The sequence below is a fragment of the Daucus carota genome, chromosome 2, assembly GCF_001625215.2.
Source record: "Daucus carota subsp. sativus chromosome 2, DH1 v3.0, whole genome shotgun sequence".
NCBI classification, from domain to species: Eukaryota; Viridiplantae; Streptophyta; class Magnoliopsida; order Apiales; family Apiaceae; genus Daucus; species Daucus carota.
In genome coordinates this window covers 25,018,105-25,033,292 of record NC_030382.2, presented here as the reverse complement: position 1 = coordinate 25,033,292, position 15,188 = coordinate 25,018,105, and the positions used below count along the sequence as shown (strand labels likewise).

Below are 15,188 nucleotides of genomic sequence, written 5' to 3'. Positions count from 1 at the left end.
GAATATCTTTCATGAACTTGACATAGCTTGGCATTTGCTCCAAAGCTTCAGCAAAAGGGATGTTGATTGATAATTTCTTGAAGACATCCATAAATTTTTGAAATTGCTTATCTTGCTTCTGCTTTTGCAAACGTTGAGGAAATGGAGGTGGAGGATATACTTGCTTCTTTGGTGTTGATGATGCATCAGCCTTAGGATTTGAGAGTACACTAGGTTCTTCATTCAAAACTTTTTCAGGATCTCCATCATCATCAACTTTCTTTGTGTTTCCTTCAATTTCTTTCCCACTCCTCAAAGTAATTGCCTTGCAATGCTCTCTTTTGTCATTTTTGGGATTTGGCTCCGTGTTGCTAGGCAAAGAACTCGAAGGTCGGTTGTTGATAACACTAGCCAATTGACCCACTTGCATCTCCAAAGCTCTCATAGATGCACTTTGACTCTGAATTAAAGCATCAGTTTTCTGCATATATTGATGTAAAAGATCTTCAGTATTAGGCTTCTTTTCCATCTCTTGTGGCCTTGGATTCTGTTGAAAACCCGGTGGTACATTCTGCTTGAAAGGCATATTTGGCCTAACAACATTATTCCATGAAAAATTGGGATGATTTCTCCAACCTGGATTGTAGGTATTGGAAAAAGGATTGTTTTGATGATTGCTTGAATTTCCCACATAGTTCACGGAACTAGACTATGCCACATCGTGATAGATCAATGGACATTGCTGAGTTGGATGGCCTTCCCCACACATATCACAAAAGACATGAATATTCTGAACTTGATGAGCCGACTGAACAAGCTGTTGTCTATCCACTGATAAAGACTCAAGCTTTTTGTTTAAAGCTTCAAATTGAGACACCACTTGTGCTGAAAAAGATGTCAATGGATCAACTTCATGTACACCTGCTACCTTCTTTGAACTTGAACGATCATACGCTCTACAATTATTTGAAGTAATATCCTCCAATATCTCAAAAGCATCCTCGGGATATTGGTTTGTCAATGAACCTCTAGCTGCTCCATCAACTTGAGTAGCACATTGTATTGTCAACCCATTATAGAATGTACGGATCTTCTGTTGATCAGATAACCCATGGTGTGGGCACTTTCGCAAAAGGTCCTTGAATCTTTCATAAGCTTCATACAAAGACTCCATATCAAACTGTTGAAAATTCTGAATTTCCTTAATCAGGCGCTCGGTCTTTGCAGGAGAAAAGTACTTGTTTAAGAACTTGTCAACTAGCTGATTCCAAGTAGTAATAGAATTATTTGGCAATGAATCTAGCCATTCTCTAGCCCCTCCATCAAGTGAGCGACTAAACAATCTCAATCTAATAGTCTCTTCAGGAACACCATTGACCTTGAAATTATCAGCAATCTCAAGAAAATTCCTCAAATGGGCATTAGGATCTTCAGCAGAAAGGCCATTAAATTTGTTGTCTCTAATAGCTTGCATTGTTGCTGAATCAACATGAAAATTATTTGCTGCAATAGCTGACCTTGCAATACTAGAATGAATGCCATCGACAGAAAGCATAATATAATCCTTCACCCGCAAACGCCTGGGAGGATCATTTGCATTATCACCCATCGTGGATGATCGATTCCTAGATTCCTTAGCTTTTCTTCTGTTTGCTTTTGCAGTTTTCTCAATCTCCAAGTCAAGTGGAATAAGTGAAGATGAGCGTAGTCTACGCATACACTGTAGAACTCCTACAAAATTTCAACAAAAGAACAATAAATAACTTGATCTTAAAATACTAAACAATGTAATGATATTAACAAATAAATACTTAAAATTAGTCCCCGGCAGCGGCGCCAAAAACTTGTTAGCGATTTTACAACTTATACGCAAATGCACGTATCGTTACAAGTAGTATAAAAATTTGTTCCCACAGAGACTTATTCTAAGCTGCTAAATACTACACACAATTGTTCTTCTAATTCAAGTCAAACTACACATTGATTTTAAAAGGACAAATTAAATTAACCATCAAGATTTACTAACAAATATAATTCCAAGATTAACAAAACTAGGCCATTAACTTCATCTTATGTACATCAATAAGTCACTCCCAAGTCTTTATTTATATGCTCAAATTGCTAGTCTAAGGTTCTACTAATCACAAGGTCCTTCCGAATCTCAAGTGATCCTAATTCCTCAACCAATTTCCATATTCCTATGAAGAATTTAAGCATTAGAATAGCATTAAAAGCTACCTTAAATAGACTACTTCGGGTGTTTAGGTATATTCCTATCCTAAACACAAATCAACACAAGTATTAATCCCAAGTTATAATGATATGGCCTTAATTCAAGTTTTCTCTCCCAAGTCAACAAGAATTACCAAATCAATTTCAAGGTTGATCATTCCTTGAAAAGCAATATAAACAAATCATCATAAACAATTGATAAGAGCACCGAAACCAAGAATTGAAGAATAATCTTATATGTAGACACAAGAATCCATTATAGGCCTAGCAAGAGTTCTAGTTCAACATTACAAGAAAATAAACTAAACACATGAAGGAAGACATGACATCAAATATACAATCAAGAAAAATGAATATGAGAAGATGAAACTCTGAATTTGATCTTCAATCACTAGCTTTCTCCTTGAATGCTTCTTCCCTTTTCTTCCTCTGCTTTCTCCCCTGTGTCTCCTTTTTTTCTTTTCTTGTAACTGCTCTGGTGTAATGTTTTTGTGTGTCTCTTGGCCCATGTAACTCCCAAGCCCATTACAAAACAAAACAATAACTGATCTATTTTTAACCTATACTATATTTTGAATATAATAATAGTATTACAAAGAATTTTCCTAAATAGAATAGGAGTCCAAAGTTGAAAATTCGGATTTTCCGCTTCTGGCCATTTTCTGGGCTGATTGGAATGTTAATAAATTCTGAAACTTTACTTATATTAAAGGTCTTCTCGTAAGCTTTCCAATGGCTGTTTACGGGCCCAAAACGGACTTGTAGAACTCCGATTATGATCAAAACAGTGAACACAACACAATTAATCTCAAAATCCGAATTTTGCTAGAAATCACTTCAAATAATGCACTTTTTGCTCCATTCCTTCTATTATGAGAATTCTTTATTTTCTACAAGAAAACATGAAAATATATATTAAATAAAATCTAATTTCATGCAAAAGTAATTAAAATGGCTTAATGACCTTTTAGCCTTTGAAGTTTGGGTGGAAGTTCTGATGCGGCCTTGAAGTTTAAAAACGTAACTTTCGACCCTCAAAGTATCTTTGTCGTACCTTTTAGCCCTTTGGCGTATATCGGTATATAACGGGGTGGACAAAGTTGACATTTCACACGTAAGGGTTAAAAGGGGCATTAAACATTAAGGGTTAAAAGGAACATCTAATGTATTTTAATGTATTTTTCAGGGGTTAAAAGGAACGAGATGTACACTTTAACGGTTAAAAGGTACGACCAAACTTTACCCCGAATATGAATTGTCAAGTTCATCCCCCGATTTATACCGGTATTTTTAAAAAGGGCTAAAAGGTATGACAAAGATACTTTGAGGGTCGAAAGGTACGTTTTTAAAGTTCGAGTCCACATCGGAACTTCCACCCATACTTCGAGGGCTAAAAGGTCATTAAGCCAGTTAAAATATGAGAAAAATGTGTGTTATAAATCCCCAAATTAGATCTAATATTTTGCAAATGGCATCAATATATTTGTAGGGTGGCACTCCATAGCATACCCTCTTATATGGAGTTACGTAGCACACCATTATAAATATGTACATAATATATATTCTATTATATTTTTTATGAAATATAATAGCAAATTTTGATTATTAAACCGAAAACAAAGTTATACAATTTTTTTATTCCAAAGATCATCTAAAATTATGCAATATCTCAACATGATTCTATAAGAGAATAATAATCATCAAGAATTATTCTGTTGTAGAATCAGTTTTGAAAATATACTTTTTTTAATCAAATTTTAAGTGTTAAATTACTTAAAATAGATTTATTTTATAGTATTTCATATTAGAATCACGTTTTATATGTATTTTATAACAGAATTTATAATAAAATTGATGATTTATAGTGGCGCACTATGTAACTCTATACAAGGAGTCCCTCTCTGGAATGTTGGCCTATATTTGTATACTGTAATCAATACCAAACGCATGGCTTCTCCAAACATATTTTTCCCATTTAACCACCAGAATAAGTGATCCGAAATCAGAGAAAGAGCAAGTAATAGTATTGCTCCATTTAATCTATTTAGTAATTTCATAAATCGCTCCAAAATAACAAGAACAAGCAGCATAAATGGTATATAACAATGTAAATGAATACACAAAATGGGAATAATTGCTCAATATTCATCTCCCAATCTACAATCAATCACCAGAAATGTAGTTTAGCATTTCTTGAAGATCAAACAATCTTGGCTCACAGAACTCAAAAATACTCAACAGAAACTAAGAAACGTGGAAATCAGTCAAAAGCACATAAGTTCCTCTCTTTTTCACCTCCGCATCTTTCCTAAATTGTGTCACATTGGCATCTGTATCATCCACAAACGCCTAATTCTCCACCAAGAAACATTCACCTCCCTCGTCGTCCTCCTCACCCTCCAGCTCTTATTTTCTATCCTACTGGCTCTTTCATCATCCATATCTTGAGTGATCAGTTCTTGTCACATAGAATTTCTCATTTTCTACATTAAGAGAGGCACTGTCATACTCGGCTACTCGCCAATCGTTGCAAATTGTTTCAAATTGGAAAGACTTTGCATTAGGAGCTATTCTGGAGGGTGGATGGACAGCTTCATTCATTCAGAGCCAACAGATCTGCGCATAGAAGATAGGATCACAATGCAAAAGAGAATGGCTCATAAGTTTTGGAAGTATGACTACCCGAGACATGCATTTTAGACTTCTAGTCTAAGATGGTAGGCTTTAGCTTTACCCAACTGTACATGCATAGAATCAAAACAAATTACATGTCTTCTCCCATGTCCAATGGTGTAGACTATACTGAAAATCCCATGATCTTTTCGTTAAAACACACTAAACTACTTATTGCAGGTCCTGAAATCACATTATTTATCAATGCAGGTGTTTAAAAATTATTACGAGTTGATGAATAAGTTTGTGACAGAGTTTCGAACTTACCACCTAGGTTGTTTACCAGGGATTGTGCAAGTGACAATGCATTATAAACTATATGAACATACGTAATTTTGTTTCTTGGTTAGTGGTTACCTGTTCATTCCAAATGCCTGAAGCGTTTAGAAGGGCGGCTGCTTTCTTCTTCTACAGTCACAGTGTTGCTGCCAAGACATAACGACTTCATTCTACTTTCCAAATTACTGATCGAGGGATAGCTTCTTCCTTCTTCTATATTGACAGAGGTGCTCCCAGGAGATAACCAGTTCTTGTTACTTCCCAAATCATTGTTCGACGGATTGCTTCTTTTCTTATCCTTTACCTTGACAATGGTAGCTTCTGTTTTGTAGAGTAGATGAAGGCCACAAGATATGTCTTCATCTACTGTTACTTCAATATCATCACCATCTTTGATTGACAAGATTGAGTTTGGAACAATTACAACTGATAAAATGCCAACACTATTATAAAGACGATCACTCCATATAAAACCACTTGTGTTATTCTTAACTGAACAATTAACATTATAACCATTTGAACTACAAAAGCAAATGACGAGCGCCAGCAAATCTGTTGACATTCCTGAGGCACATTCAATCCATTCAATCTTGTCCGGATACTCTGCCAATGGAATGTAAATTTCAATCTTATGCCCAAATCCGGAGAATATCTGTTGTCGAAAATATTTCTTTAGAAAATCAATCAATCAATATATTTACTAAACTTTAATCTTTTAATTACGTCCAAGAAATATTAAGAGAGGTGAGATTTAATAAAATCCGATGATATACAATACTGATGAATATTTTTGGTCTTCATGAAATGATAGATTCTAACGGATTAATTAGTGTTTCCTATGTTTTTAGAAATCTTTCCAAGATCAGTGAAATTTTAAGGCCTAAAATCTGTACATCAGCTCCAAGATTTTACCTCAACTCTGTCTAGAATCAAAATAAACTACAATCTATTTTTTTTTAAACAATCAACTACAATCTATTAAAATTAACATAAATTAATAAATCCGGTTAAAATCTTTTAAAGTGTGACTTGAATACACTCCCTAAATTACTAACAATCAAATAATTATTTTATATTTAGAGAGTGAATTAAGAGTCTTTCGGAAGTTCTGTCAAAAAAATAAAATAAGAGGGGCCGTTTAATTGAGCTTAAAATAAGTGTTTTTTGCTTAAAATTAATAAGTGGAGTAGAAGTTAGAAGCAAATTAAGACTTATAATTGATTAAAATGTTTGGTAAATAAGTAGAAGTCCTGAAACAAAAGCTAGCATTCCTAGCTTTTTATAAATACTTCTTGACTTTTTACACAAACGATACGAAATAAGTGCTTCTAACTTATAAACCCGCAAGCCGGCTTTTAAGCCATTGACAAACAGCCCCAGTCTTTCGGAAGTTAGTTGATTGGTGGTTTTCTGTTCCTAAAAGTATGTATGAGAATCGATTTTATTTATCAATTATAAAAATGTAGAAGGAAAGAATCAAGTGAAGACTTTTTTTGGGTCCGAATCCCGAAATTACAAACACGTCAATAAGTGGTAACCTCTCCGTCTTGTTTGACTTTTTTTGATCAAATTGACTAAACTTTGATCGACAATTAGTAATACGGTTTTTCTAGTGTGTGCCCATGGGCACATGCTAAGCACCAAATTCTATAAGTTTGGTGAATTTTGATTGGCTCATACTTCTTTATAATGGTGGACCCCCTGCAAATTCACCACCACACCAATAGAAATCCACCAAACTTATAGAATTTGGTGCTTAGCATGTGCCCATGGGCACAGACAAACCCTTAGTAATAATTCTTATATGATCTTGAAAATCGAAAAAATACAGTTTAAAGTAGAATAGATGTAGATTCTAGTAATATATTTTTCATAATGTTTTTAAATTATTTTATATATGTAAATTTGAGTCAAAGTTTGGTCAATTTGACCGCAAAAAGTCAAACAAGAAAGATAAATTGGGACGGAGATAGTATATTAGCAAACGAGTTTGAAATGGAATAAACCTGGAAAAAATGCCTCGTCAAAGTGTATTCCAGAAGAGATGCATGGCAGCCTGTCAAGTATAGTTTTCGTAAAGAAGTGAGTTCCTCCAAGCCTATAATCTCCGTCAAACCATTACAATGAGTAAGCTCCAATTCCTCCAACTGTTTTAAGTTAGATAAATTTGGTATTCTTTCCATAGATCCGCATTTAGTGAGATTAAGATATGCTAATGAAGTGAGTTCCTCCAAGCCTTGAATATCTGTGAGAACTTTACAATATCCAAGGTCCAACCTCTGCAATTGTTTCAGAGTGGACAGGTCCGGTAATCTTATTAAAGACCTACAACCTTTAGCCTCTATCCTTTTCAGATTAGGAGGAAGTTCTGATATGGACAACAAATGATGACAAGATCTTAGATCGAGCTCTTCTAGGTTCAAGAGCTGACTAATATCAGGAAGCATCTTTAACATATTAACACATACAGCATGTAGTTGTCTTAAGCTTGTAATTTTTCCCAGTATATACGGCAATTCTTCTAGCTTCTCCCAAAAACTGATATTTAGATATTCCAATGAACTCAGGTTGCCTAAGCTGTCTGGAAGAGTTAAAATGTTCTTGCATTGATATATACTCAACCTGACAAGATTACTTAGATGCCCGATGGAATCTGGTAATTTTAAAACACTTAGCACCGATGCATCAAGCTTTTTTAGGGATCCAATGTTTCCCAATTCTATAGGCAATGCATCCAAACTAATGCAGCAAGTAATATCAAGAACTTCTAGAGTTCTCAAGCTACAAATACAGTCAGGAAGACTTCTTAGTTTACCACAATGCTTTAAATCTAGGGAAACAAGCCTCCCCAAACTTCCAATTGATATGTGGACCTCCTCCAAACTACTGCAACCCCTAAGATTTAAAGTTTCAAGACAGGGTAATCTAGTGAAGTCTGGTGTCATGGTTAAATTTGGCGAATGCGACATGTTTAGAGTCGTTAAATTTTCAAAAACTTGTGGAACCTGTAAATATAGGTGCAGAAAGGAAAACACAATCAGACGGTTTAATCCAAATTATTATCATATTTATATAGGAGAAACTTACTAACCACGTTGAGGTCCCACATTGCTATCATTTCGCTATCAGGCAACTCAAGGGTAACCAGTTTTTGGGCATAAAATTCAGCAGGTAAACATTTTAAAGGAAAATACTTCCAACAGAACCACCTCAAATCTGTAAATATATGTTCAAAACTTCCAGTGAGATTTACTTTATTGAGGAAAAGAAATCGTAATTTACTCATCCTTCTGAATGTTTGTGCATCAAATGATACTCCCTCATCAAGTGCATTTGCATGGTGATAGTTGCTCGAGATGATTCCTTGAATGACTTCTGTCCCCTAATACACGCGCACACACACACAAATGTACGATAAAAATTGAATAAGCTATGGTTTATTAGTTAATGTAAGAATTGAGAAAAAGAGTTAGGTACCTTCAGCTACTTTAACATAATTTTATGTTAGAAGTGAACAATATACTTAAAAAAATCTTCAGGAACAGAAGTTGATAAGTGCCATGTTTCATAATTCATAAAAAGCCAGATAAATATAAGACAATTATCAGATAGATTAATACGCTATTCATCGATATTACCTTATGCAGCTTCAGCATGCTGTATATATCTTGTAAGACCCACAATCGACTATGTTTACCCGGTTCATCAGGAGAGTTATTACGTGCAATTCCAATTCCCATGTCATGTAGCAGATCATGCATCCCCAACTCATCTTTATCACTGATCGTTATCAGACATCTTTTCTTCAAAATGTCAATATTATGATTGACAAACACATAACAAGTTTTCATTATTTTAGCAACCTTCTTTTTCCTCCATCCAATGTAAAAACAAGCAATATCTAGAAAAATATCTTGCAGAATAGGATCAACTGATTTCAGTGCATCAAAGCTAATCATAAGGTTTTTCTCAACATCGTCAATAGGAACTCGATTCAGCTTGTCGATGAACCATCTCCACCCTTCCTCTGTTTGGTTGAGCAAGTTTGAGCCAAAAACCTGTAGAGCTAACGGAAGCCCTCCAGCACGCTCAAGAATTACTTTGGACAATTCCATGAGCTTGTCGGATATTTCACCATCTCTGAATGCATGTTGGGTAAAAAGTTGTTGTGACTCATCTTTATCCATTTTATTTACCTTATATTTTGCTTTTACTTCAATTCTATCTAGTAAATCTTCATTTCTTGTTGTTATAATGACCACGCTCCCCAAAGCAAATGATCCTTCTAAATATTCCAAAGGTTTTGGGTCATCCAAATCATCAATAACAATAAGGACTTTTTTCGGACAAATTCTAGCTCTAATCAACTCAATTCCATGGTCAATATTTCCAACATTAATGTTGTCACATTTAAGAATATCGGCAATAAGTTGCTGTTGTAAACATACCAGGCCTTTCGTTCTTGAAACCTCCCTGACATTTGCTAGGAAGCTGCTGCCCTGAAAGCGGCGATAGTTTTGGTTATAGACAGCTTTGGCAAGAGTTGTTTTGCCAATTCCCCCCATGCCGTGTATACCAATTCTAGTGACACCCTCTGTTTCGCTGTTAAAGAATGCTGTTACACCTGCAACACGGGTATCCAACCCAACTGGATATTTGGCGACATTTAAAGTTATGGGATTTGTTTCAGATAAAACCCTATCAACAATTTCATCAATAATATCAGCTTGTGACCTGCAATGCAAATATTCAAATAATAAACCCAATGACTAGGGATATAATCATTTGAAGCGTGATTCAGAAATTCTTTACTATTGTGTTTATTTACCTGCTTTTAGATATCTGGTATCCTGAAAAGTCAGCAACTGCGGTTAGTGCAAGGCACCATTGGTTCACTTTCTCCGCATCAAAACGACTTTGATGTTTTTCAATAATTTCTTTAAAACACGGAATTTGGTGCCGAACAACGGATGGATCAATGTAGTAAAACACAGGAATAACTAACCTTTTCATTCTCTTATAACAAGTGAGGATCTCTACGAGTTCGTATAGGCACCATGGTGAAGAAGCATAGTTTTCCGAGAGAACAACAATATAAGTCTTGGAATTCTGAATAGCTTGGATCAATGAGTTTGAGAGTACTTCTCCACTACGTAGCTCAGAATTATCCTTGAACGTTTGAATGCCAGTCCGAACTAAGGCTTTGTATAGATGATCAGTAAACGTATACCTTGTATCTTTACCTCTGAAACTCAAGAAAACGTCCCACAGAGTAGTAGGTGAAGTTGAAGCAGAAGATGATGGGGTTTTATCATCATTTGCGTTAGCCATAAATTCAACTATGAAGATCTAAAACCACTACTAGTAAGACTAATACGTAGAAGATGATCAATGATATGATTTATCCTTATATGGTGAAGTGCTGAAGCATACACATAGACATAAACTTGGAGTTAGACTATAAGACAGGGGCAGGCGGCAGATGGAGTCGGATCAAGAGAAAAAGTACAAACACTAGATTATATGCAGGGACATGTTCTGGCATTCCTGTCTAAATTAACAAGGTACAACTCACTCATCAATTATAGTATTATTACTAACATTTTATCTTATACCAGTGAGCTATAAAAATCAATCAACAGCTACTCCGACACTAAATACAAACCTAATAAAAAATGAATTCACAAAATAATCAGCTGGCTTAAATTTTTGTGAAATTCTCATAAACATCTGTTTATGGACATCATTAGAGAGAACTTTAATTGACATCCGTTTCTCCTAATAAGAAACTTTTCGTTGGTTTAACAAATTATAGAATATGAGTTATGTAGAACTGGCGCGGTTTCTTTTGGTAGAATAGTTTTGCCGTAATCTGTTTCAGATTTATAAGGAGTTCTAGAATGGACAGCACATGAACAGAATACCTAAGAATAAGATATCCTACAGAAATTAATTCCTCCAAGCCTTGAGTTTCAACCAAATCTATTAAACTTATAAGTTCCAACATCAAAAACTGTTTCAATTTGAATAGGTCTGGTAATATATTTTTAACTTATATTTTATTTTATAGTTACAGTTTAATTAGAAATGAAAAATTAGTCCCTTACTTTAGTTGCATGATGAGTATTAGCGCCAACAGTATTTTAAATTATTATTTTTATATAAAGTAAACAATTAGTTATCCATCTAGCTTTTTTGTTCTCTGAAAACCCTTGTAGTAGAGATGGACTCAATTAAAAATACATGATCATGTGAGTGATATAACTTGAAAATTCAGATTTAAATATCATCTAAGAACTATCTAGCTGTCAAAGTGCGTGCAAGAAGAGACAAGTTGCAAGCTGTTAGTTTAAGTAATTCTATACCAATATGTTCTTCCTAGCTAGCACTGTGTCCCCTAGGCCTCTAAAATGTCAGGACGGACTCTGATAGATATGCAGCTGTTATATCTTAAGAAATATTATCAAGATGTTTGATGAGTTTGTGATAGATTATTTATCTGGTATTATGCACCTAGAAATGCATTATAAAAGATTTATACGCATATAATTGACATTCTTGGTACCTGTTTCAGTAGGCTTAAAACAAATGACTTGGACCATAGAACAAAGCACTTCAGGGTTCAGATATTTCTAAAGGGCCACGTGTTGTCATATAACTAATGCGGCCAAGATATAACCATCCAAATCACTGGCCGGGTGCTGTCACACTCAATCATCACTCACTGTAGTGTCCATTTTGTGCAGATGAATCCCAAATATTGTGTTTTTTTATGACTTAAGTTCGAGAGCTGACTAATATCAGGAAGCATTTTTAACAGAATCACATGCATGTATCTCCCTTAAGCTTTTAATATTTCCCAGTTGATCCGGAAAATTCTTTTAGCTTATGACAACCATTTATATGTGAAACTAGCATTAGTGCCCATGCAAGGCACGGGCCTTGTAAGAAACTCATATTATTTTTATCCTACACAGATATGATCTATAAAAACATGTTAGATAGAAAAAGTGTTGTATGAAGCAGAAAAAATATATACAATACAAAATACCATGTAATAAAGATGTTTTAGAAGATTGTGTTAAAATAGTTAATGATTATTTACCCTCATTATTTTGCATCTTCGAACTTGTCTACTAAATTATATATTTAACTTCACTACAGGAAAAGTGGTCATTTTCGACCGTCCATTTCTGGTCGAAATTAGCTATTTTCGACCGTATACGGTCGAAAATAGTTATTTTCGACCGGAAGAACACTGGTCGAAATTAGGCTAGTCGAAAATAAAATCCGGTCGAAAATAATTAAATTCGACCGCTATTTTCGACCGTCCTTTTCAACCCAAAATTCGTTTTCCGTGAAAATTTGAACTTCCCCGCTCAAGTTTTTAAAAAAAATTTGAAATTTGAGTTTCCCGCCATATATATAAATTCGACCGACAACGGTCGAATTTATTAAGCCTTTGAATTTAAATTTTGGTCGAAATAAACATGCCATTTTTCGAAGCAGTCGAATTTATTAAACCATAAAAAAATGGTAGTCGAAATTAAAAGACCATTATATGCTGCGGTCGAAATTAATAAGCCATAATATAAAATTTATGGTTCCAGTGGCTTCTGCTTACCTGTTCAAACCCAAACTACCAAACTGCATCCAAAATAAATATTTAAAGCCAAATTACCAACATAAAAATACCAAACTACATCATAAATAAATATTTAAAGCCAAATTACCAACCTCACATAAGGTGCGTGTGGTTTGGCACCATCTTCTTGAATCCACAACTCACGATGTACACGTAATTCTTGACAATCATATCTCGATTTTAAGTTATCTTTTGACTTCTGCTTATCATCAAGAATCGTGTAGAATATGTTGTCAAAAACATTTTTCTCCGTGTGCATGATATCAATGTTATGACGTAGACTAAGGGTCTCCCAATACGGGAGCTCAAAAAATGGAGAATAGTGAGTCCAATTATGTGTCACGCCATAGTCCTTCGCTTTTCTCTTGGATGACTTTCCTGGAGGGGGAAATTGTATTTGCTCGCACATGGTCTTCGCAATTATTCCTGAATGACGACATGTGCATGATCGTGTCTCAACACTTCCAAACCTCGTACTTCTTCTTAATGGATCATCCGGTTCCAAAAAATATCTAGAAGTGCCATAAAAGGTAACTTTGCCACCATACTTAAGTTGTTTGGCCTTTACCTCTCCCATGCAAACTGGACATGACAACTTCCCCTTAGTTGACCACCCGCTAAGCATGGCAAGTGCTGGAAAGTCGCTAATTGTCCACATCAATGCTGCCCTCATCAAAAAGTTGGAACGTGAGAACCTATCATAGGTTTCCACCCCATTCTGCCATAAATCTTTCAATTCATCAATCAATGGTCTAAGATAAACATGCAAATCTTTTGTCGGATCCTTAGGCCCGGGAATAAGAAGAGGCATAAACATGTACGGAGCCTTCGTGCACATAGATGGGGGAAGGTTGTAAACAACAACCACCACAGGCCATACGGTGTAATCTCTCGCATGTGCATCACGAAAGGGATCAAATCCATCAGTGGAAAGGCCGAGTCTCACATTTCGAATCTCTTTTGAAAATTTTGGAAACCGACGATCAAATTGTTTCCACTCATCTCCATCCGCCGGGTGACTTAATTCACCTTCAACCACGTTTCTATCATGATGCCATCTCATACATTTTGCAGTCTTTCCAGCCATGAACAAACGTTGTAGTCTCGGGGTGAGAGGAAAATAACGCAAGACCTTCCGTGAGATCTTTTTTTTGTTAAGATCTTTTGGTTCTTTGTATCGGCTTTCATTGCATATATCACAACGCGTCTTCTCGCTATTTTCCTTGTAAAATAACATACAATCATTCTCACAAGCATCAATCTTTTCATATCCCAAATTCAATCCTTTAAGCATATTTTTCACAGCATAGTAGGTTTGGGGCAGTTTATGATTGTCAGGCAAGACTGATCCAATGAGCTTAAGCAACTCATCAAAGCCATTGTTACTACAATTATGCTTGTTCTTGAAATGAAGTAACTCATTCACGAACTCAAAGGTTGTATAGTTGACATTGCTTGGATAAATTGGTTCCGAAGCACTGTGCAGCATCTTATAAAATTCTTTTGCCGCTGGATTCGGTTCATCATCCATTTTCTCGCAATACCTATTTGCCTCCCCAATATCCCTTAACATATCATCGGCGTCATAATACATATCAACATCCCCATCACCAACATTTCTAGTACTCGTCCCGATATTTTCTTCCGGCATTTTCTCCCCATGTGCCGTCCATATGGTATACCATTGCATTATACCATACCGATACAAATCAAGTTTAACGGCAATAGGATCCTTGTAATGCTTATTTTTACAATTTCCACACGGACACCTAATAAGCCCATCACTTCCTCCGCGAAGATTTTCACAAGCAAATTTAATAAAATCATCAACACCATTTTTGTATTCAACCGTTAAATATCTTGACTCATTATATCGACTACGACTAATCCAACTACGATCGGAAGCCATCTACAATAAAAACATACATCGAATTAATTTTAGCTAATTTCAACACAAATACACTAATTAAAATATGCTACAACTATGTGCAAATATATCACAACTATAGAAACATGGAAAAGTCATAAATATATGGGGATTAAAAATACCACTATTACAATAATTAACAAAGACAAGCAAATATAGATCATTAATATCATAAAAGAATGACTTACTTGATGATTTATGAAGATTTCATATGAAATGCTTGAGTTTGGAGAGCAAAAAAGAGAAAAAATGGGGGTAAGCAAAGAAAGAAACGGCTACTGGGAAGGAAAGGGGAAAGGCGTTTTATTTTTTTTGGGCGGCTAAATTCGACCGTCTCTGGTCGAAATTAACTTTCGACCGGATACGGTCGAACTTATTATTTTCGACTAACTGCGGTCGAAATTAAATTGGCGACCGTATACGGTCGAAATTAAACTATCGACCGGAAACGGT

General features: G+C 35.2%; 2 protein-coding genes and 1 non-coding gene across 3 annotated transcripts; 1 reads left to right on the top strand and 2 right to left on the bottom strand.

Moving 5' to 3' along the window:
* Nucleotides 1-1,085: 1,085 nt before the first annotated feature.
* Nucleotides 1,086-1,192, top strand: LOC135150980 (small nucleolar RNA R71). Its single transcript, XR_010289437.1, has one exon. It is a non-coding gene; the product is annotated as a small nucleolar RNA R71 (small nucleolar RNA).
* A 3,088-nt stretch (nucleotides 1,193-4,280) lies between these two features.
* Nucleotides 4,281-11,947, bottom strand: LOC108208773 (disease resistance protein RPV1). The gene is made up of 6 exons (XM_017379298.2): nucleotides 9,992-11,947; nucleotides 8,802-9,897; nucleotides 8,255-8,545; nucleotides 7,170-8,168; nucleotides 5,242-5,815; nucleotides 4,281-4,827 (listed from the first exon to the last, which is right to left on the bottom strand). Exons 1-5 carry the CDS (start codon nucleotides 10,492-10,494, stop codon nucleotides 5,246-5,248), a joined length of 3,459 nt encoding a protein of 1,152 aa, XP_017234787.1. The 5' UTR covers nucleotides 10,495-11,947; the 3' UTR covers nucleotides 4,281-4,827; nucleotides 5,242-5,245.
* Nucleotides 11,948-12,881: 934 nt separating this feature from the next.
* LOC108208774 (uncharacterized) lies at nucleotides 12,882-14,717 on the bottom strand. Its single transcript, XM_017379299.2, has one exon. It carries the CDS (start codon nucleotides 14,715-14,717, stop codon nucleotides 12,882-12,884), a length of 1,836 nt encoding a protein of 611 aa, XP_017234788.1.
* Nucleotides 14,718-15,188: the final 471 nt, after the last annotated feature.